The following is a 26493-nucleotide window of genomic DNA, read 5'->3' on the forward strand; positions in this document are numbered from 1 at the left end:
AAAAAACTAAAACTAGAACTACCGTATGACCCAGCAATCCCACTGCTGGGCATATACCCTGAGAAAACCATAATTCAAAAAGAGTCATGTACCACAGTGTTCATTGCAGCTCTATTTACTATAACCAGGACATGGAAGCAACCTAAGTGTCCATCAATAGATGAATGGATAAAGAAGATGTGGCACATGTATACGATGGAATATTTCGCAGCCATAAAAAGAAACGAAATTGAGTTGTTTGTAGTGAGGTGGTTGGTCCTATATACACTACCAAATGTAAAACCGATAGCTAGTGGGAAGCAGCCGCACAGCACAGGGAGATCAGCTCAGTGCTCACGTACAGGGGTGGGATTGGGAGGGTGGGAGGGAGGGAGACAAGAGGGAAGAGATATGGAGATATGTATATGTGTGTTGCTGATTCACTTTGTTATAGAGCAAAAACTAAAACACCATTGTAAAGCAATTATACTCCAATAAAAATATTTTTAAAAAATCATATTTTACCATAGTAAAAACCACATTGTTCATACACTCAATAAACACATACACCTCCTGGGTGCTAGACAGCAATGCTTTTTCATACGTCTGCCAACTCTAAAAAGAGAAGTACCTAAATATTTTGAGCAGTGACAATATCAGTGAAACAAACGTATAGTCTCCTAAAGTAATTAAGTCAAAAATGATGTTCATATGAATTTGAAGTGTTTACTGGAAAAATCACTCTTTGCTTTATAATCAAGTCCCATGTATAATTAAAAATATGTCTTCATTTAGATTTTTTTAATATATAAATTTATTTATTTTTGGCTGCTTTAGGTCTTCATTGCTGTGTGCAGGCCTTCTCTAGTTGTGGCGAGGTGGGGGCTACTCTTCGTTGCGATGTGCGGGCTTCTCATCGCCGTGGCTTCTGTTGTTGCAGAGCGTGGTCTGTAGGTGCTTAGGCTTCTGTAGTTGCAGCACAGGGACTGAGTAGTTGTGGCACACGGGCTTAGTTGCTCCACAGCATGTGGATCTCCCCAGATTAGGGCTCGAACCCATGTCCCCTGCATTGGCAGGCAGATTCTTAACCACTGTGCCACCAGGGAAGTCCTATTTAGAGAGGTTTTGTTTTGAATATAAACTCAATCATTGACTGACACACACACACCAATATACATACACACGTACATATTTATTATGCATATATGAATGAATACATATATTTTTAAATAGTTTTGGTATATGATTAAGGTATTTTGTGTAATTCTTCAGTAATTGCCCAGGGCTTTTCTAAGCCTTATGTACCTTGCCCAAGAGAAAGCTTTCAGTAACTGTTTTTAAAAGAAATTAAAAACAAGTTCTTGACCAAAATATTACTAACTGTTCATAAGGAAATTCTTAATACCAAGATATAATATACTTTATGATTCCTCTTACATTTATTGACTACCATACCAAAAGTATCTATATCATCATAATTACGCCACCATCTTCCTGAGACCTCTCTTACCTTCCCTGAGACTTGTTCCATTAATTGTCTCTTCTTTGTTCTATATCTTTAACCTCACCTCTTCACTGTCTTCCTCTCCTCGTATATGCATGGTCAACTCTTTTTTTTAATGGGGTGGGAGGGAGATGGAGTGAGGAGTACCCTTGACCTTGAAGAGGGTGGTCTGTCCTCCCTACTTTCTCATGTCCCATTCAGTAGCCCTCATGTCTGCAGCTCAGCACAGTAGTTAAAGCTTAGATTTTGCAACTTGACTGCTTGGATTCAAATCCTAGTTCTGTTACTTGTAAGTTGTGTGACCTTGGATAAGAAACTTTTTAGTTTATCTGTTAAATGGAGATAACATGCTTAAGTACTTGGCACATAACAAACAATGTGCAAGTATCAACTGCTGTTATATCATCACTGTGACCATCATACCACCCCACAGAAATTGTTTTTGGTAAGGTCGTTCTTGACTCCGTTTCCTAGGCTCTTTGTAGCCCCTTTACCTTTGAGAAGTTGACATCTGCTTAAAAGTGACAAATCCCAGATCTGTCTCCACCATACTTCTCCCTCCTGAGTGTTCCTCCAAAATATAACTATTAGATGGACATTTCTGCCTAAACAATATTAAAGATAACTCAAACTCAGCATGTGTATGACTAAACGTATTTCCTAGAAACCCGATGCTTTTATTTATTATACTCCCTTATAGATGCAACCATTAATTAACCCAAGTCAAAACCTGAGACTTACCACGAGTTGTATTCATTCTACTACCTCTTAAGTGTCACTTGTATCTATCTTTTCCTTTCCTGTCAGTACAGTATTTTAACACTTGAGTATCTTTTAAGTGAACTTTTGAAAAATTCATCTAACTCATCTCTTTGTTCCATCATTTATCCTCTTCTAATCCATTTAGTACACTCCTCCCAGAGTCAGTTTTTAAAAGCAAATACCTCCTTGCTTAAAACTCATTTCCAGGACTTCCTTGGTGGTACAGTGGTTAAGAATCCGCCTGCCAATACAGGGGACACAGGTTCGAGCCCTGGTCCAGGAAGATCCCACATGCCACAGAGCAGCTAAGCCCATGCACCACAACTACTGAGCCTGCACTCTAGAGCCTGCGTGCCACAACTACTGAAGCCTGCTCGCCTGGAGCCCCCTCACCCCCACTGGGAAAGCCCACACAGCAACGAAGACCCAACGCAGACAAAAATTAATTAATTAATTTTTTTAAAAAAACCTCATTTCCTATCACCTAAAGGATAAAATCCAAACCGGACCCTACCTAGCTCTTTAACCAAAACTAAAAGTTCTTGGAATTCATTAAGTTTCAAATCTCTTTATATATAAAATGTTACCTCTTCCCTAGTTGCCTTTCACACACACACATGCATGCATGCACACACACACATGCATGCATGCACACACACATACAAACACACACACACCCCTTTTCCTCTATCTCTTCTGGACGAATACCTACTACACAGTAAGAATCATGAAATTAGAGGCTATCTTTGGTTTTCTTTTATATCCCCAATGTTTGGTATAATGCCACATAATAGTAACTACATTAGAACAGTGTTTCTCACAGTGTTTGGATGAGACAGTGCAGGTCAACAATAAAATAACTATAGAAATTAAGCATAAGTGAGTGATCCAGAACTTTTATAGCAGTTAGGTTAGTTTCATATCTATTAAATCTAATAATTTTAAAATGGGTCTTTCTTTTCTGTATGTTATTTCTTCATTTTTCTAGTGGTTCATTTTTATTTTCTAAAAAACTTTATAGAAGTATCAGTCTGTGACAGTTTGAAAATTTAAAAAGATACTAGTCCTTCCACATAGATGATTTGAGAAGCACTGCATTAGGAAAATTTACCTGAAATATTTAGTACTTGACCTGTACCAGATTAATGATATTTCTGGAGCTGTCTGAATGTCAAAGAGCACAATAATTTTTAAAAGAATTATAGCTTTTAATATATATATTTACTTCTTGCAAAGACCTACCAATTTATATAAAGTCTAATAAACACTACAGCTTATGTTCTGCCGATGTAGCCAGTCTGATAGTACTTGAATTGGGCTGCCATGTTAATCACAGCTTGGCAGAACATACCCTACTACTCTGCAAATTGTTTCTTGAACGATTTCACAGTGAATGGCATGAAAACATTTTAGAACAGTATTTCTGTATTTCTAGTCTCTTAACATAATGGTCTTCTGTTCTTAATATTTGTTGAGTGATTAATCAAATAAATTTAAAGTTCTCTTTTATTATGAAAATAATTAGAAACCTTCATAGTTATGTTATCACATAGTCCTTAAATTTCTGTTTCAACTCAGCCTTGTCAATTATGGGCCTAGTGTAATGAAATGATGCAGAGAAGTATATGACTTGGTAGTTCTTTCAAAGAATGTAGTAAGTCAGTTAAACTTTCTAAAAAAATTCTGCTGTCCCTTTCTTTATGCCTTAGCAGGATAACTAAAAGATGAACAAATCACATAATTCTTAATACTAATTTATTCGAAAATGTTTCTTTACTGAATATTATGTTCAGGGGACTGAACAAAACTTTAAAACACTTGTTTTTTCTTAAAACCTTTCACTATCTTGCTTGCTTAAAATATTGGCATTTATTTCATTGTGAGCCAGTTTTAAATTATTAATAGGGTAATTAATAGGTAATTAATAAGCTACTAAACATTAAAATTGAACTAATAAGCTTTAGTTCTTTAAAATAAATATAACTTATGCTAATATTTATTAACGTTATTAGAACCATTTAGCTTAAGCATGCTTCCCATAAACTGAATATCTAAACATAAAAATCATTCAATAAATAGCCTGTTACTTAAAAAAAAAAAATTAAACAATTGCTGTTACAATCTAGTAGTTTTAAAGCATCATACAACTACCTAAGCTTACCTTAGCATCAATTGTTGATCTAATCATTATCCCAGAAACTTTCAAATTTCTCTCTATTGCAAGTGGATCTTCTATCCAGTTTCTACTCTTAGCTTTTAATATGAAAAAATCACTGGTCTTTATATAATCATGTTTTTTTAAGCGTGACATCTCTAGTTATAGGACTTACTCACTGCAAGTAACAGGGTAGTCCTTTTGACAAAATTTTCCTTCCTCAATCCCATAGATGAGGAGGGGATAGGCATTGACATTTCTTTGCTAGCCAAAAGGTTTCCCATTAGTTCTCATACTTCCCAAGCTTTCATAATAATTCTTAATTAAATTCAAGTAGCGTGTGAAGAGAGATTAAATAGAATTTGAAGAAGGGGTGACAGCAGGGACTTTAAATGAAGTTTAATTTTATTCATGTGCAAAGCATAGTGACCAGATTAATGATAAACATGAAAATGTTACAACATCTTTGTCCAATTCAAAAATACTGCCTTTAGAACTACTTTATGTAAAATTTCAATATTTTAAGTCAAGTGTATGGCAGTTCTCTCTTCACTAACTAGGTGGGAGAGGGAAGAAAACAAAGTTTTTAAAACTAAATAAATAAAAAGAAAGTTATATCCACTTATATTTTACTTACACAAATTTGTTCTTTAAAGAAAGCTTGAAGAGAGAATGGAAATGTAAAGCAAAATAGAGCTATAGTTGTATTTGTTTTCCTAAAATATATGGAGAAACTTCAGAATTGATCTCAAATATAATGAGATTTGCCTTTCCTAGGAAAAAAAAAATAAAACATGAAGTGTCTTAAAAATATCTCATTTTCCAAACCTCTGTGGTGAGGGGCCAGGCTTATATTTGTAGTTCTTCATTGTAAAAGTCTACGTCATAGTTTTCTGTCTTATCCACTACTTTTTTACAGAATTTGAGCCAGTATCCCAGTTTTAATAAAATGCTTTGGAGTTATACAGTACCTTTTTAGAACGTTTATACTCTTGTCATGACGAATTGAAAAATAACATGACAAATTCGAAAATTCTTTATCCATCTAATCTTAAAATCCAAAATAAGATATTTGGGGGAATTCTAAGATTACTTTAACCATGGATTACTTTAGGTTTTTATTTTTTTAAATCGTAAGAAAATAAAATGGTTTCCTCATTTTAGATTGGGTTTTTAGTATTGGTCAGTTTGAAAGTGTAGCTACTTTAAGAGTTGTGAGTGGCGTTACATTTTGATCAGTTACAGAATGAGTTACACAACTCAAAGGCTTTAGGTAATCAAAAATTAAGTTTGTTTTCTTTCCTGTTCTAGTTACCGGTTTACTAAAATAGTGAGCATACATGATCACTTGAAAATTGGGCTTCTGGAGCACCTGAACAGAAAGGGAGTGGTTCATATTCAGCATTACAAAAGACAACTTTCTCTTTTTGAAGGGGATTACTTTGACTATTTTCCAGGTACTGGGGAAATTCCAGATTCATTACAAGTTATTGGGATGGCTATTAATTATTCATTTCCTAAAATATGTTGATTATAGACTTGAGATTTGGTTATATAGTAGAACTTTATTTCAATTCATCAATTTTTTAAAAATATATAGAAGTTTATAGTGAAATACAAAATTGAGACTCTTACATGAGTCACTCTTTCAAAGAACTCGAGAAACATCAGTCTTACTGATCAGAACATATTTAATGGAAGAACTTTTTGAAAGTAATGTAAGAGGAATAGGATTTTTGCATGTGTATGTAAGGAAAAGTTATGTACAAAACATTGTAGTCTTTCCTGGAATGAGAGAGAATCATACTTCACATAATACTCCAATTTTAGGATGTTGGGCTAAGGGCAGAAATTTATAACCAGAGAGTTTTTCATAGATAATTAATACTTTATAAAATAGTCCAATGGTATATGCATTCTTTTTAAAAAAGTTCTTCATGGTGACAGTGATTAAAGGTCTTTATACATTGAGCCATATAGAATGTCCACTGGATGAGATACTTGATTATTTAGAAGAATTTTTTTAAGAATTGTGGTGTCTAGTTCCAGGTTGATTTGGGAAAAAGAGTCTTCATGAAAATATATTACCAAATATTTTTCTTTCACATATCTTTTACTTATATGGATTTATCTTGACAGTTATTTTTTGGAGTATTCACAATAGTTATTTTTCCTTCATTAGGAAAGCCTCTTTAGGCATTATTTGGACTTTATTTTTGAATTTGTAGGACTTTAAACAGGTTATAGTTATATAACAGGGTGCAATTCAGATCTTAGTCAAGTGTTTTCCCAGTGTTCTCAGTCTCTAAGGACTGATTTACTGTATAGGTTTTTATTCATTTATCACACCTTTATTACGGTATGTGCCAGGCATTGTGCTAGATGCTAAGTTACAAAGGTGAATAAGACATGGACTCTGCTCTCGAGATAAGGACAGTCTAAGTGAGTTCAAGGTACAGCATTAGTCCAGAAGAAGGAATGTTAGTTCTTCCTTGAGGTGCTGAGATGTTAAGATGAGTTTTAAAGAATAAATAGGAATTTCTTACAGGGGAAGAATGTTCTAAGAAGGGGAGGAGTACATGCTAAGGCTCAGTCTTAATAGGTTAAACTAAGGAATATATCTTAAGACCCCTTATTCAAATTCACATTCAAGAATACTCTTACTTGCAATTTCCATTTTAAATGCATATGTGAGCACAAGTAGAGAACTACAAAGCCACTTTGAGGAACAGATACATTTGCTCACAAAACGATTGGCTTGCACATAATACACCATTCTCATCATTCCTCATGGATCAACATCTTTTCATGCTAGCTTATATCCTCAACCTTCCAGTTAGCCAGCTGTGAAGATGCTGTATCACAAAGGCTAAATTAATGAATGCCAAAAGTCTACCATACACTAAATATGAAATTTTAGTATTTCATATTACCGTATACTAAACTTGAAATTTAGTTTTTTAATCCTTAGATCTTCAAATGCTCTTGTCAGTTTTGCACACTATTAACTTGCCTAAGGATCATAAAAATCATTTAAATAAATAATTTGCCTAGTTAACAAGTGCATTTGCCTGTTGATTAATGTAGCTTTTTTACTTTTTCTCTCTTGCATCAAGAATTGAAACTACTAGTACAGAATCTTTTTCTTCAGTCTGATTATTGCTTTATTTTTAACATGGTATTTGACAGAATTCTACCCAATATTAGGACCAACTCTAGACACAATTGTCATACAAACAAAATGTGGCTTGAGATACGTGTTTTATGATCAGTCACATTACTTCATATATGGACCTCATTTTTTTGGTGATGACTTGTAAGAGGTAGTTCTTAAACTATGAAAGTGTTGGCATTTGTCAGTGTCAGGCAGTTGAAATCAAATGAATTAACAGGTGAAGCTCAAAATAGCCTGTGACTATTAGAATGTCACAAAACTCATAAGTAGCTATAAAAATAGTATACTAACATGGTTTATATAATCCTTTTTGCTTTTATCATACATTCATATATATTCTCAGGTTTTGTGGGGGGGGTTTTATTCTCAGTTTTTGCTAAGAAAACCATGTATGTTAAGGATGAGGGTTTTTTTTTTTTTTTTTTTGCAGTTCAGGAAACATTGAGAATAAGAGATATATCCACATAGGCACAACATATGTTGTATGATTTCTAGTCCATATTACATTACTGGAGTAAAGTATCATGAGTTAAAAAGGACATTTCCTATGTCTACATATGTAGGACTTCTAATATATATATATATGCCTTAAGAAAGGAATTGTTCTGGAACAGTCCCAATCAGATAGGAAAGTGATGTTTTTATAATAGAAGAATCTTTGAGAGAAATGCTTCAGAACTCTGGTTATAGTTTTTATTATTGAACTAATGAAAGTTATCTTTATTCTTTAAAACATTGTATTTAATGGCAGCCAGTCCAGGTATCCAATTTTCTTGTAATTGTCGAAGATGTTCATGTTTCTAAGATAGCCTCATGTTAAAAGATTGAATAATGAGTTGCATAAATTAAAAATCAAGCTGTATTATGACCAAATTTAAGAAATGGGCTTCTTTCTTCTACCAGAATGATGGCATTGAATACTGATGTCACCTGGAGGAAATATTTTAGTTGTTTGAGCTTTATTACAATAGTTCCTTGAAATTTATACCAAAAGAGAACTTTTAATGTTTAACTGGTTTTCATATTATTTCAAGAATATAGTGACTCCTATAATAACATTATATTCAAGGTGAAGGAGAAAATTGTGGTATTTTCAAGATGAGGAAAAAAAGTCTAACATCAGTTTAGTTTTTAAACTATTATGATCTATGTAGTAGAACAGTTAAACTGGCTATTGAATTTCTGTATTTGTGTTTCAGAAAATTTTTAGAAAAATTAAGGTTGTGAGTTCCTTAAAACATTATGTTCAGCAAATAAGATGCTTTGGGGGACCATTTAGGATTTAATAGTTTACATTTAAATATAAAGTTTATCTCAAAATATATTGGTTATGATATCTTGACAGGAAATACAGGCAGTTACTTACTAAGACTATTTGTGCTTTGTTGTTTAGTTTGTTATCAGTGAATTATAATCAGCTTCAAACTGGCATGAGTCACTATGAAAATAAGCACTGGTCTCTGTGTCATTGACTTTTTAAAAATCCAAGTAGAGGCCCACTACAAAGCAGATGGTAGATTAAATGAAAGTCAAACAAAAGGGGACCAGGGAGTTTTTAATAGGTGCTGTCTTTTTGGATTTAGTATTCAGGTAGAAGTGCTTGAAGAAACTTTTGAAATTATTCATTACAAGCAAAAATATTTTTGCCTTACTTTGTGATATATCATTCAACAAAATTTGAGTACTCTGTGCCAAACATTGAAAGAAAAGAGTTAAAAAAAAGAAGAAGAAGAAATGGAGGATAAATACATTAGTAAATATAGGCAAAAAATATTTTAACTAAGCATGCATTTATTGTATACATGCTAAATGCCAAGGGACATTGTGCTCAGTGCTAGAGACATGAATTTAAAGGATATCATGATTCCTGCTCTCGTGGAAGTCTCAGTCTATTTGGCAAGACAGACAACCTAAAAATTAAAGTTACACTATATTATAAAATAAATGCTGTAATAAAAGTAAGCACTAAGCAATAAGAAAACATACAGGAGGAAACGCTATAAGGGAACCTGGGAATCCTTCCCAGACAGGATACCTGAATGGTTTAGTAGAAGTTAGTAAGGCAAAGAAGGTATATTTCATATAGGTAGAGTAATGAGAACTTAAAAAGTGAGAGAATGCATGGAGGTCAAAGAACCACAAGTAATCAAATAAGGCTGGGATGGAAGTTTTTTTGTTTTTTGTTTTTTTAAAGGTATTTTATTGACAAGGGATGAGGCTAAATAGATGGGCAAAAGACAGACCCTTCTAAAGATTTGAAATTTTAATCTGAAATTGCTATTAAAGGATTTGTAGCAAGGAAGTGACATAATTAAGTCATAAATTTTAGTGACAAATTTTAGAAAGATCACTCTGGATGCTATGGGAAGCTAAAAAGATTTTCAATTATATTTGGAAGCTCTTTGCAAGATAAGGATAAACATGAATAATTAGGTAAAAACAAAGCTCAAGAATTATTCATGTTTGCACAACTTGATTTTTTGAAGTGTTTAAACGGTAAAGCATTAGGTTCTTTATATAATTGTTACACGCAGTAGTAGAATATTATATTCTTAGTATAACCCTGAGCTGATCAAATATAAGGATTTGAAAACTAATTAATAATTGTTGTAAATGCTGTCTGACCTCCAGTTTGCCTCATCGACTATTTAGTGTTGGTCCTTTTTGTACTAAATGAGATGATACTGCTAAGTGATGGCATTTATGCCCTATGTAGTCATGGTGTATTCTAGGTTGCCTGGCCCTACCTCCATTGCTGGCATTATAATTAAAATGACATATATTACAAAAAGAAAAGAGAAAATGAAACTCAGAAGGCCTGTAAGATTATGAAAGTTTGAGATATAAAAGGAATTAAGAGGAAAGGTAGAAAAAAAGTCCCTTCCCTAATTACTTCCTAAACTGTAGCTTACCTCTTGTTCACATAAAATATTTTACCGTTGAAAAAGACATGTAAATAACTTTACAGGCTGTATAGCCCACCTCAAACATTTTTTAACTGTTGATAATATTTTTATTGCCTAAGAATAATACAATAACAAGTTCCATGATATTATAAAGGGTTCTCCCTTTTACCTTGAGGTAGGGGCCAGACCACCAGTTTGGACAGTATTATTTTTATTAGAAAATTCCAAAATAGATATCATAGTTACATGAGTACACATAAATTGATTTATAATTGAAACCACAAAATATAATGCCGTAATCTATTTTTAAGAATTGAATATGCTTAATTTTGGAGTTTTAGCCAAACAGTATATGACATATAGTCATAGTTTATAGCATCCAAGTTATCAGCATGAACTCAGCAGGCTGAACCTTTCATAGTTACCAAAACTATTTAACTTATTCCATATGAGTGGTAAGCAAGCTTTGAAAAACTTTTATTTCCATTAATATAAGTCTGAACTGTCATAAGAACAGGTTTCTACTACTCTATGTGCAAGCAACTAGCTTCACTTAAGGCACTTTGTCACTTTACTCCAAGACAAATATCTTCCTGCAGCCAAAAAAAAGTTAACCTATATGACCGTATGTCTGTGTCAGTCATTACATGTTCTAATTAATGGCTCTAGACATCTACTTGATAAAGTAATATTCGGTTCAAAATGAAGTCACATTTTATGGTATTATCAACTTAAAAAATTACTTCATCTTGAGATAAAATATTGTGGAAAAACTACCTCCGCCGTCTATTTTATTTTAAATCCTAAATTATTTAATTCAAAATGGAACAGAGCTGGAGAATTAATTTATTCATAATTTTAATCTTGCCATAAAGGAAAGTTGGATTGTTGTGTTATTAAAGAAGAGCTAGAAGAAGTAAGAACACAGCCAGAGTTCACATAAAAGTTTGTTTTCTGAGGTTCAGCTGATCTGTACTCTCCCTTCTAAAAATGGTTGATCCAAAAGGAAAGTTTAGAAGGCTGCACTTTCATGATAAGGAACTGACAATGGAAGCAGTAAATACCTCTTTAAAGTTCATTTCTTGCTTGCCCTCTGTCTCAGTTTTTACCTACTCAGGCTAATTTGCAGATGCCTGGGATGATTAGACAATCCATAATTTCTACCAGTCAAGTAAAAGAAGGAAAGAAAATTCTGAGCTTCTCTCCCAGTTAACCAGTAGTTTGCTGTGGTTAAAATTAATGCAGATTTTACAGCAACAAATATTAGCGTTTTCATTTACTATAAGTAATTGACTTGAAATTTGGGAAATGAATAGTTGAGTACATCATTTGAGTGCTTATTTGATCAGTTACTTATTAGTGCAAGAGGCCATCATGTAAATTTTTTGCTGTATATTATCACTTTGTTTCTCTCTACATTTTAACATGTTTAATGTGTGGTTTCTTTTACTTGAAAATATATTTTATTCTTTGCAGTGTTTGAGCAATACACCTCCACTTACTGAATATTTCCTGAATGATAAGTATCAAGAAGAACTGAATTTTGACAATCCCTTAGGAATGAGAGGTGAAATAGCTAAATCTTATGCTGAATTGATCAAGCAAATGTGGTCTGGAAAATTTAGCTACGTCACACCAAGAGCCTTTAAGGTTAGTATGGTAAATACATTTTCAACAAGGCCTATATCACACCCAAGAGGACAAAAATCTTTGGGAAAGGGGTAAAAAATCATAGCTTACAATGGTTTGTGGCCCTCCAAAGGGACTCAGCACATAAATACATACACAGCATATATGGTATTAAATTTTCAGGGTGGGGCACATAATAGATGATTAATTTAAACTGTCCAAAAAGAGTTCTGGAGGTTGGTAAAGGAAATAATGAAATAAAGTTTGAGAAACACTGGTATGGTTCAAAATGACTACAGACAGCAGTTAGCATTTGCAGATTGTTTTAGAATACAGCACATCTCTAAGAAACCTATATAAATATTTTATACAAATGTAAAGACTAAATTTGGGCATGTCATTAAACTCTAAGAACTCTATTTTGCGAGTCATTATTGGTTTGAAAAATTATTGAAATGAAACTGGTCTGCAAAGTGAGCACTAAATATTAATTAAATATATTTTCAATATAATTCTTAAACTTCTATGTTTTTTCTTATTTGTGAGGTAGTTAATTCTTAGAATCAAAATCTCAAGTAATTTAGTTTGTCATTCAAATAAGAATTGAACTGAAATTTAGCTTTATATTGTTGAAGCTTTCCTAATTAATTATATGGGTGAGATTTATGAGATTTTAAACGTTTGAAGAAAATAAGCAGTTTTCAACCGTTTTTTTGTTTGTTTTTTTTTTTTGTGGTACGCGGGCCTCTCACTGTTGTGTCCTCTCTCGTTGCGGAGCACAGGCTCCAGACGCGCAGGCTCAGTGGCCATGGCTCATGGGCCCAGCCGCCCCGCGGCATGTGGGATCTTCCCTAACCGGGGCACGAACCCATGTCCCCTGCATCGGCAGGCGGACTCTCAACCACTGTGCCACCAGGGAAGCCCTCAACCGTTTTTTATACAACTTAAATGATGTTCATATAGAACATGGACTGGGCCACATTTTATTAACTATGTACTAGTTCTTAAAAAATAAAAGACAAATCAAAAGAAGTCCTGCATTTATCTTCCTTAACTTTCCAAACTTAGGACAAACTAGTTCAGACAAGTCATTTCTCAACCCTTATCCGTGATTCCAATTAGTTTCATTTTACAAGATGTTCTCAATTATGTGTAAATAGGTCCTTGATATCTGACTTTTTTCTTTTTGCATTTCTTTTCAGTCTCATCAAAAAAATACTTAGCACTGCAAAGACTAGGAAAATTATATATGAACATGAATATTCTTTTTATCTCTATGAGATTTATCCTCTCTTTACACACAAAATTTAAATGAGAGCATTGTACTTTTTTTTTTTTTGCATTGTACTTTTTTCAAGTGACCCAGAAATGTTACTGAATTTTAAGTCTTTAGTGTTTCCCAATCTTTCGTACAAAACTATACCATATTTTCTCAATGTTCTCTCCTTAGGTCAGCATTTCTTTTCTATTTTACAGATTAGTTATCATTATTAAAATATTTTTAGATATGTAATTCTTTACATGTATTTATCCATATGTAATTATCATATCTGCATATGACTGCAAAAGCGCCACAAGTTGATTTGAGTGTTACACATAAATTTTAGGAAGTAGGTGAATTCACAAATATGGAATCTGTGAATAATGAAAATTGACTATGTATTTTTTAAATCAATCTTGTCCCTAGAACTGATTTTATAGTTTTGCTTCTCTTACAGACACAGGTAGGACGTTTTGCACCTCAGTTCTCTGGATACCAGCAACAAGACTGTCAAGAACTATTAGCTTTCCTATTAGATGGACTACATGAGGATTTGAATAGAATTAGGAAAAAACCATATATACAGTTAAAAGATGCTGATGGAAGACCAGATAAGGTAAATTTAACCATATTATTGTCACCATTGTTATAATAATGTGGTATCTCTTTGTAATATGTGTCTGTTTTCCTTACAGGTAGTTGCTGAAGAAGCCTGGGAAAACCATTTAAAAAGAAATGATTCTATCATAGTAGATATATTTCATGGCCTTTTTAAATCAACTTTAGTTTGTCCTGAATGTGCTAAGATTTCAGTAACATTTGATCCTTTTTGTTACTTGACACTTCCATTGCCCATGAAAAAGGAACGTACCTTGGAAGTTTATTTAGTTAGAATGGATCCACTTACGAAACCTATGCAGGTAGGAAGTGATTAATTTCTTTGCATTTGTTATTTTTATAAAAGATTAGTGTTGAGTCCTTATGCCTCAAGTACAATTCGATAATAAGCTGTTTTGCATAAGAGATTTTTATACACTAATTAGTACAACTTTTCAGAACCTTGAAAGGGTGAAGGATGTGTAAAGTACCATTATTTGTCATGTAAAAACAAAATTCTCAAAGACTTTTTCTTATCAAAGAAAAATGAGAGGTGGTTTGATTTTACAATATTGGTATGAATATTAGCTTACAAAGATTAATAACATAGTAATTTCCCAGTTTTCCAACTTGAACTTTCTTTAATGTTCATTGTAATATTTTTCCTACTGGCTGTTGGAAGAGAAACTAATACTTGCTATACATTTTGATTCATATAATGATAAGATAATGGTATATTTATTTTTTTAACATCTTTATTGGAGTATAATTGCTTCACAATGTTGTGTTAGTTTCTGCTGTATAACAAAGTGAATCAGTTATATGTATACATATATCCCCATATCCCCTCTGTCTTGCATCTCATTCCCACCCTGCCTATCCCACCCCTCTAGGTGGTCACAAAGCACCAAGCTGATCTCCCTGTGCGATGCAGCTGCTTCCCACTAGCTATCTATTTTACATTTGGTAGTGTATATATGTCAGTGCTACTCTCTCACTTCATCCCAGCTTACCCTTTGCCCTCCCTGTGTCCTCAGGTCCATTCTGTACATCTGCATCTTTATTCCTGTCCTGCCCCTGCCTTTTTTTTTCTTTTGATTCCATATATATGTGTTAGCATACAGAATTTGTTTTTCTCTTTCTGACTTACTTCGCTCTGTATGACAGACTCTAGGACCATCCACCTCACTACAAATAACTCAATTTCATTTCTTTTTATGGCTGAGTAATATTCCATTGTATATATGCGCCACATCTTCTTTATCCATTCACCTGTCGATGGACACTTAGGTTGCTTCCATGTCCTGGCTATTGTAAATAGTGCTGCAGTGAATATTGTGGTACATGACTTTTTGAATTATGGTTTTCTCAGGGTATATGCCCAGTAGTGGGATTGCTGGGTTGTACTGTAGTTCTATTTTTAGTTTTTTAAGGAACCTCCATAGTGGCTGTATCAATTTACATTCCCACCAAGAGTGCAAGAGAGTTCCCTTTTCTCCACACCCTCTGAGGCATTTATTGTTTGTAGATTTTTTGATGATGGCCATTCTGACTGGTGTGAGGTGATACCTCATTGTAGTTTTGATTTGCATTTCTCTAATGATTAGTGATGTTGAGCATTCTTTCATGTGTTTGTTGGCAATCTGTATATCTTCTTTGGAGAAATGTCTATTTAGATCTTCTGTCCATTTTTGGATTGGGTTGTTTGTTTTTTTGTATTGAGCTGCCTGAGCTGCTTGTATATTTTGGAGATTAATCCTTTGTCATTTGCTTCATTTGCAAATATTTCTCCCATTCTGAGGATTGTCTTTTTGTCTTGTTTATGATTTCCTTTGCTATGCAAAAGCTTTAAAGTTTCATTTGGTCCCATTTGTTTATTTTTGTTTTTATTTCCATTTCTCTAGGAGGTGGGTCAAAAGGATCTTGCTGTGATTAATGTCATAGAGTGTTCTGCCTGTGTTTTCCTCCAAGAGTTTTATAGTGTCTGAGCTTATATTTAGGTCTTTAATCCATTTTGAGTTTATTTTTGGGTATGGTAGTAGGGAGTGTTCTAACTTCATTCTTTTACATGTAGCTGTCCAGTTTTCCCAGCACCACTTATTGAAGAGGCTGTCTTTTCTCCATTGTATACTCTTGCCTCCTTTATCAAAGATAAGGTGACCATATGTGGGTGGGTTTATCTCTGGGCTTTCTATCCTGTTCCATTGATCTGTATTGCTGTTTTTGTGCCAGAACCATACTGTCTTGATTACTGTAGCTTTGTAATATAGTCTGAAGTCAGGGAGCCTGATTCCTCCAGCTCCGTTTTTCTTTCTCAAGATTGCTTTTGGCTATTCAGGGTCTTTTGTGTTTCCATACAAATTGTGAAATTTTTTGTTCTAGTTCTGTGAAAAATGCCCTTGGTAGTTTGTTAGGGATTGCACTGAATCTGTAGATTGCTTTAGATAGTAGAGTCATTTTCACCATGTTGATTCTTCCCATCCAAGAACATGGTATATCTCTCCATCTGTTTGTATCATCTTTAATTTCTTTTCATCAGTGTCTTATAGTCTTCTGCATATAGGTCTTTTGCCTCCTTAGACAGGTTTATTCCTAGGTATTTTATTCTTTTTGTTGCAGTGATAAATGGGAGTGTTTCCTTAACTGCTCTTTCAGATTTTTCATTATTAGTGTATAGGAATGCAAGAGATTTCTGTGCATTAATTTTGTATCCTGCTACTTTACCAAATTCATTGATTAGCTCTAGTAGTTTTCTGGTAGCATCTTTAGGACTCTTTGTATAGTTTCATGTCATCTTCAAATAGTGACAGTTTTACTTCTTCTTTTCCAATTTGGATTCCTTTTATTTCTTTGTCTTTGTTTGTTTGCTGTGGCTAAAACTTCCAAAACTATGTTGAATAATAGTGGCGAGAGTGGGCAACCTTGCCTTGTTCCTGATCTTAGAGGAAATGGTTTCGATAATGGTATATTCAAATACCTGTAATTTTTAGGCATCTTAAGAACCTGGAAAAGAAGTGGAAATTTAGTTAGGCTAAAAATACTTGTTTCAATAATGTTCTAATCTTTTAACAGTTTAGGTTATCAAATAACACTTAGTCTATGCAAGAGCCCTGTCTTAGACCTTAATATCAGTTGTCTGCCTGATTCCATTGCCTAGTGTTATAATTGGATTATTTTATATTTTATGGAGCAAAACACTATATTTTCTCCCTTTATTAATCAGTTAATCGTTTTCTGATGCTTGACCCTCCCTAATAAAAGTATTTCGTTCCTTTTCTTCCTTCTGTTACCCTAATTTCTATTATAGCACTTACCAAATTTTATTATGACCTTTGGTTTACTTTAACTTTTGTCCCCAGACCATGAATTCTTTGAAGAAAAGGACTTTGTATATCTTTGTATTTCCAACCCTCATGACTTAGAAGTGTTCAAAAATTTTATTCATTCAAATGGGCACCTACTGACTGTAAAGCTCTGGTAAACAAAACAGACATAGTTCCAACTTTAGAAGATTCTTTACTAAAGATCTTAGTTTAGGGTTCCAGCCAGAAGTGCAGTTTGTTAGAGCCTGTTAGTCGTATTAGTCTGCTCGGGCTGTCATAACAAAATACCATAGACTGAAGGACTTAAGCAACAGAAATTTATTTCCCCACAGTTCTGGAGGCTAGAAGTCTAAGACAAGAGAGCCAGCCTGGTGGTTTCTAGTGCAGACTCTTCCTCACTTACAGATGGCTGCCTCCTCTGCTGTGTCCTCACAGGGCAGGGAGCGAGACTGGGAGCACAAGCTTTCTGGTGTCTCTTCTTACAAGGATGCTAATCACATCATGAGGCCCCCACCTTCATGATCTTATCTAAATCTCTCAAAGGTTCCATCTCCAAATACCATCACATTGGTTGTCAGGGCTTCACATAGGAATTTTGAGATGACAGAATTCAGTCCATAGCAGTGTTCATGAAATCTTTATGAAAAGTATGCTTTGAACAAAATTGTCATCGTGCCATTCATTTAGTGGAAGTGTTTGGGTTTACTGTCAACAGGGCACAGAATATGAAGTATTCATAAAAATATAGTACTTTCATCCAAAATAATTAAAGTTGGTAGAGACTAGTCATGTACTCAGTTATGCAAATTTCACCCATTTCTTTTGCTATTTATCTATTTGCTTCATGAACTCATTGAACCTGGTATCTTCATGTCAGTATTTCATCCAGCAGTGCTGAGAATATTTTAGAGAATAAGAGAGACATGGCACTTGCCCTTATCCATGAGCAAGGGTAATAAATACCTGCTTTTATTTTTGGCCAGGGGCATATATGTTCACATGTCTAAAATCACATCCTTCAGATACTCACTTATTCACTTGTTTGGAAGTATAGGATTTTTAACATTCTTTTCAATGGAGAGAAGGTATAGCAATACTAAACTACATCCTTAACTTCTCTAGTTTGTAACTTTACAAATATATGCCAGTGAGTATAATGGAATAAGAGAGGAGTATAAAAAATGAGTAAAAATTTATTGCAACATAAAATAAATGTACTCTATTTCTCTATACTCATTTGTTAAAGATAGTACTTTCCCATGCCAATAATATAACATCTATTATGTAGAAGCAAATTGAAATCAAATTACAGATTAACCTGGAAAGTATGTGTTGAATGGTCTTCTGTAATTTGGGTTATAAATTATTTTTCCAGCAATGTGAATTTCACTAATTTACCTCTTTTCTCACTTGGTGACCAGAAACATAAATTTGTGGAGGTTAGAGCCGTGATCAGCACAGAGGAATTGTGATTTTTTTTTCCTCTTGGAGACAGTAACAACTCAAATACAAAATGATCACCTCATTAATACTGTGCTTTAACCAGCTCTAGAGGAAAAGGGAATTAGCTAGGTTAGCCCACTTGATGAGTTTTCCCATCACTGAAGGTGATTTGAGTCATGGAAGTTTATTTGTAATTGTGTTGAACATGTGTTATGTATTGGACTCACATACTGTGCAAGATGCTGGAAGTACAAGGGTGTTCCTAGTCATTGTTCTCAAGAAGCTTTTCATACAGTGTGAAAAGTGCTCTGACAGGGTGCTGTAGGGATATACAGAAGGAATAACCTACCCAAAGTGGTGATGATGCCTTTGCTGAATCCTGAAGGGTGATTAGGTTTTAAAATTAATCACATGAAAGTTGGGAATAAAGTATTATATAGAACAACAGAGTGACACGTACAAAGGGCTGAAGGCAAAAGAGAATGTGGCCCACTTCTGGAAACTACAAGCAGATAATACGGTAAGCAGAAGCTAGATCACAAAGAACGTTGATGCTTTCATAGGAAGTTTGGACTTCATCCTAAAAGACTAAAGGAGCCATTAAAGTGTATTAAGTATAAAGAGATTGTGTGGTCAGATTTGTATTTCAGAAAGAACATTCTGGCTAGTGCAGAGATTGGATTGGATGGGCTTAGATCAGATGTACTAAGACCAGGTAGGAGGTTTTTGCAGTGAGGAGATGACAGAGGACAAGGGCTTGAACTCTTAAGCTAAGTGTCAGGATGGCAGTCAGATAGAAGAACCAGTTGAATATAGGAGTTGAAAATGTATTAAGAGTATTCAAGTTTATTGAATTGGAAAACTGAGAGAGAATGGTACTATTTGTTTTAATGGGAGATATAGGAAGAAAGGTTTAAGAAGAAACCTATTTTAGTATTGGATATGTTGGCCTAACATGACCTAAATCTGTGTTTAGTATTGGACAAGTTGAGATTCATGAGGAAAATTTAGGAGAGATATCAATAAGCCTTGACTTTATGTATGTAGACTAGAGGAGAGAGGTCTGTGCTTGAGATATAAATTGGGTGGTGAGCTCTATGAAGATGGTAGTGAATGTCTTAGAAGGATGAGATCACCCAAATGATCATCTAAATCAGAACTGTTTTAAAAAAAAAAGGGCCATATTAATAATTATACCAGGACATCAGGCTAAGCTAGGACTCGCCAAAGCAAACTGGGATATATTGTCACCTAGTCTAAGGAAAGCATATAGAATCAAGAAGGCTGAGGATAAAACTCTGAAGGATAATGCTAGAGGATAGTTCTTTACTCAAAAGAAGGTGTGACCAGGACATTAAAGAATAAGAAGTGAAGTGTCAGAGGGAGAGGAAAATTTTGAAGGAGGCAGTGGTCAGCAGTAATGCTGCAGAGAGTTCAATAAAGTAAGGACTGGTAAAGATTTGGTTAAATGATAGTATTGACAGCCTTGGTAACAGGTTAAATAAAGAGGTGAAGGCAAAAGCCAGGAGTGGATAAATAAGTGAATGAGAGATAAAGAAGTTACGATAGTCAGTGTAGACATTACTTTACAAGGTTATTTATAAAGCAGAGGAGAAAGGGAGATAATTAGTGGAAAATTATTAGAAAACAGTGAGAGACTGTTTTGTTTTTTTGAGACTTGTATACAGTTCAGTGCTTTTATAAGTCAAGATAAAATGAAATAAAGGATAATTGCTGGGCTTATGTTCTAGAGCAGCGGTCCCCAGCCTTTTTAGCACCAGGGACCGGTTTCATGGAAGACAGGTTTTCCACGGAATGGAGGCAAGGGTGGGATGGGGTGGGGGATGGCTCAGGCAGTAATGTGAGCGATGGGGAGTGATGGGGAGCGATGGGGAGCGGCAGAGGAAGCTTCGCTCGCTCACCTCCTGCTGTGCAGCCTGGTTCCTAACAGGCTGCGGAACAGTACTGGTCTGTGGCCCGGGGGTTGGGGACCCCTGTTCTAGAGGAGGCAGAAAAGGATAGATACCAGTGTTAGCCTTGAATGGGGAAGAGTAACACCTGATTCTCTTTCCTTGTGTCAAAAGAGACAGAGAAAAGGACCTTTTAGACTCAAGTTTGTAAGGGGAACAGTAAGTTGGAGATTTTCCTATCCAGTAGCCTATATTTTTCTCAGTGAAATAGGTATTCTGCTGATAGTGAGGGGAGAAGTGGTAAAATTAAAAGCCTAAGAAATGGTGAAGATTTTAAATAGTTATTAAGAAAAATAAGAGAATAAGCGAATAAAGGCTACACAGAAGACTTTCTGGCTGGTGTTGAAGGATCAGCTGAGATTGAGCACTGTGAGTCTGTAGTACACCAGTCTCTGAAGTTGAGCAGTTTACTCCAGCAGTCTGAACAACTCTGAGAAAGTATAGCAGGAATAAAATTGAATAACAAAGTAAAGTTTTTGCAATGAGTGGTTAAAGGGATGAATCATGGGGGTGGAAGGGCATGGACATAGTAGGGAGCTGATAAACTAGGAGAAAATTGAGAATTAGAAGGACTAGATATCTCAGTGCAAGCCAAGAATAGGAAAGAATGAGTTTCCAGGAAAAGTAAATAGTGATTAAACAGTTAAGAGTCTAAGATGTCAGAAGTGGTGCAGGAGATGGCAAGGTCCAGGAAGTGAACTACAGTTGAAGCAAGTGTAGGTCTTTGAATTGAGGAGTCAGGGAACAATAAGATAAACCATCCATGTGGACTTTGTCACCCAGGATGATGCCAAGATTGGAGACAAGACACAGTGAGCCAGATGCCACCGTGAATGTGAGGAAGCAACCAAAAGGTCCATCTCACCTAGTGAATATTTTCCAAAGTAATAAATGTATTAATTTTTTTTTGTTTTTTAGTACAAAGTGGTTGTCCCCAAAATTGGAAACATACTTGATCTTTGTACAGCGTTGTCTGCTTTGTCAGGAGTACCTGCAGATAAGGTAGGATGTTCCTGTGTTTAAAGTATGTAAGTTGGAATTTAGTTTTTCACTGTTGTAAAACCAGCTTAATAGAAATTTATTTCCTTTTAGATGATAGTTACTGATATATACAATCATAGATTTCACAGAATATTTGCAATGGATGAAAACCTTAGTAGTATTATGGAACGGGATGATATTTATGTGTAAGTATGAAATCTATTGTGCAAATATTACTTGAGAAAAAATTGAAAAGAAATATCATAAAATTTTCAGAGTTTATAGTCAATTTTATCCTTGTAGGTTTGAGATTAACATCAATAGAACAGAAGATACAGAGCATGTGATTATTCCTGTTTGCCTGAGAGAAAAATTTAGACACTCAAGTTACACCCACCATACTGGTTCTTCACTTTTTGGTCAGCCTTTTCTTATGGCTGTACCACGAAACAACACTGAAGATAAACTCTATAATCTTCTGCTTGTGAGAATGTGGTAAGTGCCAAACAAGTCTACATTAACAAAATAAAATACTAAATAGCTAATAAAGGTAAACATGCAAGGTACTATCAGAATATAATTAGTTGTCTGTATTATTTCAGCTTTGTTTAGATGGGTAGCAACGTAAGAAATCACATTATAGTCTAATCCAGTTTCTTGATCATGTAAACCACATTACTGAGGTAATTTTAAACCCAGGAAGCATAAATTCTTTTAGTTGTTTTACACCAAAAGTTTACAGTTGGAAGAAAATAGGAATTTATCATGTTTGCACTCTGAAATCATAACAAATGTCATGTGCTTCATTTCTTTATACACCGTGCTCATACTGATAACAAGAACTCATACTAATAAATATTTTTATTTAAAAGGATAAACTTTCATGGTTGATCCTTTTGCAAGGCAACACCTTTTTGTTTTCCTAAAACCTTGATTTGAATTATAACGTAATCAAGAATGCCATTTGCTCCCTTTCTTTTATCCTTTATAGCTAACATATTTAGTTTTCTTTCTTGCATACCTATTTTAATATTGTAGTCCCATAAACCATACATAAAGATGACATTATAAACTATAAGTGGTCTTAGCAATAATATATATATATATCATCTAAATGAGGATCTTTATAAAATAATTTTATGTCAAGAAATTATTTGCCACAAACTTTTAACATATAAAAGAAAGATGTTAAAACCCTAAAAGTAACAAATTAACTTATTTTTATAAAGACAGCCAAACACAAATGATTACAGTATCATATCTTGAGTTTGAATTTATCATTGAATCCACTAATGACCACTGTTAATTGTATTTAGAGATTTTGTTTTATTAAAAGAATGAAAAACTTTTTTTTAAGTTTTTGCCTTTATAGAACTGAACTTGTTTGATTTCTGATTTTATTTAAGCCGATATGTCAAAATATCTACTGACTCTGAAGAAACCGAAGGATCCCTACACTGCTGTAAGGACCAAAATATTAATGGGAATGGCCCAAATGGCATACATGAAGAAGGCTCACCAAGTAAGACTTCCCTATTAAATTGTAAAAACTTTTCACTTGGGTTATTGCTGCAGAGAAAAATTAAGAGGATGGGGATTAAGGAACTAAACAATATTTGCAAGCCTGGGAAAAATAGTGTTAGTATTAATAAGTTTTAAATGTAACATTGGGTTTATTTAAAGATTTCTAATATCTAATTTTAGGTGAAATGGAAACAGATGAGCCAGATGATGAATCCAGCCAGGATCAAGAACTTCCCTCTGAGAATGAAAACAGTCAGTCTGAAGATTCAGTTGGAGGAGATAATGATTCTGAAAATGGATTATGTACTGAGGAAACTTGCAAAGGTCAACTCATGGGACACAAAAAACGATTGTTTACATTCCAGTTCAACAACTTAGGCAATACTGATATCAACTACATCAAAGATGATACCAGGCATATAAGATTTGATGATAGGCAGCTTAGGCTAGATGGTAAGTATTTGTGGAAAATGGCTTAAACACTAAACTTGAGCGCGTGTTACTTTTTTTAGGTGAAACCATGAAATTCAACACTATCATGAAAAATAACATTTATGTATCTATCTACATTTTTAAATGAAAAGCCTTCATTTCTAAGTATACTAAAACACATGTCGGTGTTTATTAAATGAAGGTTGGACTTATGCTTAAGTTTTTTTTAGCTCTAAAGTATCTTAATGGCTTGGAAACAGCTATTTACCCTGATCACCTAGTGCAAGTAGAAGAGACTGCTATTTGTTTATTCTGGTATATATCTTAACATTAAAATATATTCGTTTTTAACATTAAGGCATATTAAATCTTAAAGAAAAAATATGTTTTCCACCTTAGAAAGATCTTTTCTTGCTTTGGATTGGGATCCTGATTTGAAAAAAAGATATTTTGATGAAAATGCTGCTGAGGTAAGTCATCAATCATTCCTTCTTTATCTTTCCCTGTTGATCACACTGTTTTGTTACACTCTTTTGCTTCTACCAGCTATGTTTATTTTGCAGTAAAAAATTGGTTATGTGCTAAAAGAGAAAAGCCTTGTTGGTTTTGAAACTGCTTTCTGTTTAAACTTCCTGGTTGTCCATATAGGTGTGTATACAGGAATTATTAGAAGTGTAGTGTAAATCTCAGCTGAAATATGCTTTGATTTTTTTTTGAGAACATTTAGGAGTTTTTCATTACTATTCATAGTAATATGGTATCACTAAAATGAGTTTTGTTTCATTTGTTTTCTTAACTCAAGAAATACTTCTCTTTAGGATTTTGAAAAACATGAAAGTGTGGAATACAAACCTCCTAAAAAACCCTTTGTGAAATTAAAAGATTGCATTGAGCTTTTTACAACAAAAGAAAAGCTGGGTGCTGAAGATCCCTGGTAAGAGACAATATTAAATAATTGTTTCTAATTATTTTTTAAGGATTTATACTGAGGTATGTGGTACATCAAATTGAAAAAGTGATAATTAAATTCCCTTTGATATTTTTAACAATAAGCATTTCTTTATCTGCTAATAATGTATTAAGAGGGATGAAAATGTCTTTAAAAGTATTATTATAATGTTAAGCTTTAATTTTGTTACTATATTTTCCATAATAGCCATTTTACTGTGAATAATTAATTTTAGTTACATTTTCCCAAGAACTTTTAGCTGTGCAGCTATTTCAAGAGAAGTTTTTTTAGGAGAATCACAATATGTTTTGTGGTATTACTAATTCCATTAGAGTCCAGAAGTTTTGAGATTTTTCTAATGCCTGTATCTCAGCACAGTTTTATAATACATCCATGTCTTTTTAGCATACTGTAATGTAAATAATCTAGCCCTCATTATTTCTTTGAATACTTATTTACATATTCATTTTTAATAGTTAAATCTATTTGGAAAATCTATTGATGATAAAAATAGAAGTTCCTATCTGTTATATATTAAGCATTACCTAATATTACCTCTAACATTATCTCTAACAAGCTTTAAATATTTCTCTTTATTTTTAGGTATTGTCCAAATTGTAAAGAACATCAGCAAGCCACAAAGAAATTAGATTTATGGTCCCTGCCTCCAGTACTTGTGGTACATCTCAAGCGATTTTCTTACAGTCGATACATGAGAGACAAGTTGGATACCTTAGTTGATTTTCCTATCAAGTAAGTTCTGATTGTGCTTCATAAACATTGGGCACCTCTAGCTTTTTTTTAGACATTAGGTAACTTTGCACACAAATCTTAGGGGGTTGTTTTTTTTTTTGTCTATTTACTTTTACATATAGTTGACTTTAAATATTATATTGGTTTCATGTGTACAGCATAGTGATTTGATGTTTTTATACCTTACACAGCATACAAAATTATTATAATACTACTGACTATATTTTCTGTGCTACATACTAAGTCTCTTTGACTTATTTTATAACTAGTAGTTTGTACCTCTTAATCCCCTTCACCTTTTTCACCCATCCCCCCACCTTCTTCCCTCTGGCAACCACCAGTTTGTTCTCTGTATCTGTGAGTCTGTTTCTGTTTTGTTATATTTGCTCGTTTGTTTTTTTAGCGTCCAATCTCAGTTTTTGAGTGTATTTTTGGGTACTTCTGACAATTTGTATGGATCGGTAACAATTTTTATTCCTTCTTAAGAGATCTTTCAAAGATCAAAGAGAAAATATATTTTTTAAAAAAACAGAGTAAGACTCTTTCTATGTTACATTATCTTATGAGTTCACTGGCCCTGTTTATAAATCTAAGATACTTCATGGGATCTTAGTGATTTTCTTTTTCCCAGGACTTATTTCATCATTAATCCTCAATTATTTCTAAATGATTTTTTAAAAAGACTAATGTAAAAACAGAATAATGGAATTGCTTAGAAGGAGGATGATGCAGTAGTGTAGTAAGTCATCCCTATTGTCATCCTTCAGTATTCTTATTGCAGCATCCAGAGTATGACATCCTATTTGTAAAAATGTGTAAAGAAGTCTGGAGACAGCATCTTGGTAGCCTTTTTTGTTCTTCTTTTAAGCTTTCACTAAACATAATTGAGAATTCAGAAGGACAAAAAGGGAATAGTGTATCTTCATTCATGGAGTCCAGGACTTTATCACACGCTATCTTGTGACAAGAACATACTACTCTCCCATTTCGCTAAAAAAAAATTGGTAGTATTCTTTCATATTTCATGATATTTGTGCACCAAATTTACTTAATACAGTTAGTAAGTAAACAAATACTGAAGGCAGGTGTGTGTGCATGCAGAGGTGATTAGAAGGAAATAGGTGATGTAATATTGAAAACATTCTTTGGA

At 33.8% G+C, this 26493-nt stretch overlaps 1 protein-coding gene across 5 annotated transcripts in view; it reads left to right on the plus strand.

Annotated features, from left to right (window-relative positions):
• USP15 (ubiquitin specific peptidase 15) overlaps positions 1–26493 on the plus strand; it is a 125618-nt gene that overhangs the window by 90817 nt on the left and 8308 nt on the right. For 3 of the 5 annotated variants that reach the window (XM_067697197.1, XM_067697198.1, XM_067697199.1), the window contains 11 exons: positions 11958–12131; positions 13829–13987; positions 14067–14291; positions 21623–21706; positions 21797–21891; positions 21989–22180; positions 23092–23207; positions 23390–23662; positions 24041–24111; positions 24460–24575; positions 25194–25343. In XM_067697197.1, the coding sequence (XP_067553298.1) occupies positions 11958–12131; positions 13829–13987; positions 14067–14291; positions 21623–21706; positions 21797–21891; positions 21989–22180; positions 23092–23207; positions 23390–23662; positions 24041–24111; positions 24460–24575; positions 25194–25343 (1655 nt within the window). Of the gene's footprint in view, positions 1–5711; positions 5858–11957; positions 12132–13828; positions 13988–14066; positions 14292–21622; positions 21707–21796; positions 21892–21988; positions 22181–23091; positions 23208–23389; positions 23663–24040; positions 24112–24459; positions 24576–25193; positions 25344–26493 lie in introns of those variants that run through there. The other 2 variants (XM_067697200.1, XM_067697201.1) reach the window with 2 other exon arrangements.

Source organism: Pseudorca crassidens, chromosome 11, assembly GCF_039906515.1.
Source record: "Pseudorca crassidens isolate mPseCra1 chromosome 11, mPseCra1.hap1, whole genome shotgun sequence".
Lineage (NCBI taxonomy): Eukaryota > Metazoa > Chordata > Mammalia > Artiodactyla > Delphinidae > Pseudorca > Pseudorca crassidens.